The sequence below is a fragment of the Corvus brachyrhynchos genome, unplaced genomic scaffold (genome assembly GCF_000691975.1).
Source record: "Corvus brachyrhynchos isolate BGI_N302 unplaced genomic scaffold, ASM69197v1 scaffold150, whole genome shotgun sequence".
NCBI lineage: Eukaryota > Metazoa > Chordata > Aves > Passeriformes > Corvidae > Corvus > Corvus brachyrhynchos.
In genome coordinates this window covers 2,056,055-2,058,144 of record NW_008236162.1, presented here as the reverse complement: position 1 = coordinate 2,058,144, position 2,090 = coordinate 2,056,055, and the positions used below count along the sequence as shown (strand labels likewise).

General features: G+C 63.7%; 2 protein-coding genes across 3 annotated transcripts in view; both read left to right on the top strand.

The window, feature by feature from the left end:
* The window catches only part of BMP1 (bone morphogenetic protein 1), a 12,584-nt gene that overhangs the window by 1,412 nt on the left and 9,082 nt on the right, over positions 1 to 2,090 (top strand). The window contains 4 exon segments of the mRNA XM_017732434.1: positions 61 to 194; positions 830 to 1,008; positions 1,147 to 1,252; positions 1,612 to 1,736. Coding sequence (XP_017587923.1) covers positions 61 to 194; positions 830 to 1,008; positions 1,147 to 1,252; positions 1,612 to 1,736 — 544 coding nt within the window.
* SFTPC (surfactant protein C) overlaps positions 1 to 2,090 on the top strand; it is a 19,373-nt gene that overhangs the window by 16,903 nt on the left and 380 nt on the right. The window lies entirely within an intron of this gene.

Here is a 2,090-nt window from a genome sequence, read left to right as displayed (position 1 = left end):
GGCGAGCCGGGGGGTGTCCGGCCCCGCCGTGCCTCAGTTTCCCCACCGGGCTGACCCCGCCGCCGCCCCTCCGCAGGCAGCCAGCGAGCCATCTTCCGGCAGGCGATGCGGCACTGGGAGAAGCACACGTGCGTCACCTTCCTGGAGCGCAATGACGAGGACAGCTACATCGTGTTCACCTACCGCCCCTGCGGGTACGTCCGGAGGTGCTCCAGGACCCGCCCCGGGGGTTTGGGGTTTGGTTTGACAGCGGGGACCCATCTGCTTGGGGTCCAGGAGGTGCCGGAGCTCGGCGCTCGCTGCCGGGGGCTGAGGTTGGTGGCGCGGAACCAGCCCGGGCTTGCAGCGGGGCTGAGGCCAAAGGAAACAGGGGTTTGGACGAGCTCAGCGTCTTCACGCGTCAGGGCACGGCCCTGGCCAAGCAGATGGTGGTTAGGAGAAGGATTTCCCCTGGATTGGGAGCCCCTGCGTGGGCGCAAACCCTGAGCCCGGGTCCAGAGCACAGGGCTGGAGCAGCTCAGCTGCCGGGCAGGGGCAAGGATCCATCCAGGGAGCAGGATGGGCACCCATGGGAGCAGGACCATGGGATTCGGAGCTGGTGCAGCCGTGCCGTGCCGTGCTGTGCCATCACATGCCAGGCGCTGAGCTCTCCCAGTTTCCAGGCTCACGTTCCCCACCTGGGCAGGATGCCCGAAGTTCCTGTATCAGGGATGATCCCCACATGCCTCACATTTTGTGGGACCCCTGCTCTGTTACTCCTGGCCGGGGAACACCGGGATGTCCACACCACCCCCCAGAGAGCCGGGAATCACCGGGTTCCCCCCTCCAGGTGCTGTTCCTACGTGGGCCGCCGAGGAGGGGGACCCCAGGCCATCTCCATCGGCAAGAACTGCGACAAATTCGGCATCGTGGTGCACGAGCTGGGCCACGTCATCGGGTTCTGGCACGAGCACACGCGCCCCGACCGGGATGACCACGTCTCCATCATCCGGGAGAACATCCAGCCAGGTGGGGATGAGCCTCCCTCCTCCTCCTCCTCCTCCTCCTCCTTCTTCTCCTCATCCTCCTCCTCCTCTTCATCCCTGCCATGGTGTGCTGCCAAAATTGGGGTCCCCCCTGGCAGTGTCCCCATCCTGTCCTCCACAGGGCAGGAATACAACTTCCTGAAGATGGAGCCGGAGGAGGTGGAGTCGCTGGGGGAGACCTATGACTTCGACAGCATCATGCACTATGCCAGGAACACCTTCTCCAGGTACGGCCCGGAGTGTCTCCGTGGGTCCCCTCGCATCCTGGGGACGATGGCACGGTGCCCCCAGCCCTTGGGGGATGGTTACCAGCTGCGCACAGGGTTAATCCCCTCGGAAAAGGCTCCCGTTGGTGTGTAGGGTGGGACGAAACCCCTCAGCGTCCCTTCCCAGAGCAGGGAATTGCTGTCCCTGCAGTCACCTCCACTGGGGACACGTCCCCGCTGACTCACCGGCCCACAGGCTTTAATTAGCCGGGCTGGTTTTAATTAGCCAGGCTGCTTTTAGCATCCTTCCCCGGTGACAGCGGCAGGGAGAGGCCGCAGGGCCGGTGATTCCCACCCGGCTCATCCCTTCCCTGCCCCAGGGGAATCTTCCTCGACACAATCCTGCCCAAATACGACGTGAACGGCGTCCGGCCGGCCATCGGCCAGAGGACACGGCTCAGCAAAGGGGACATCGCCCAGGCCCGCAAGCTCTACCGCTGCCCAGGTGAGCGTCACTGCCCTGAGGGGACGGAGAGGCCGGGGGGGAGCGCCCCTGGGCGTGTGGTTCCTGGAAAACACTCGGTTTCACCCCAAATCTTGGCAAAAGCAGCGTCATCCTGGATGGATTCCCTGTTTCCAGTGGTTTTGGGGTCCTTCCCACTGTGGGATTCCCTAAAGGGCACACGAGGTGCCTTTCTCTGTCCATGGCACTTCTGGGGGGGTTGTGAGCAGAATCTGCTGGTGTGAAGGTGTCCTCAGCTGCCCTCTCTTCCCATTCCTTCGAGAAAAGAGCATCCCCCCAGAGCGTTGTCCCAAAAAATCGTCTCTAGAGCATCTTCCAGGAGCAGCCCTCGGAAGA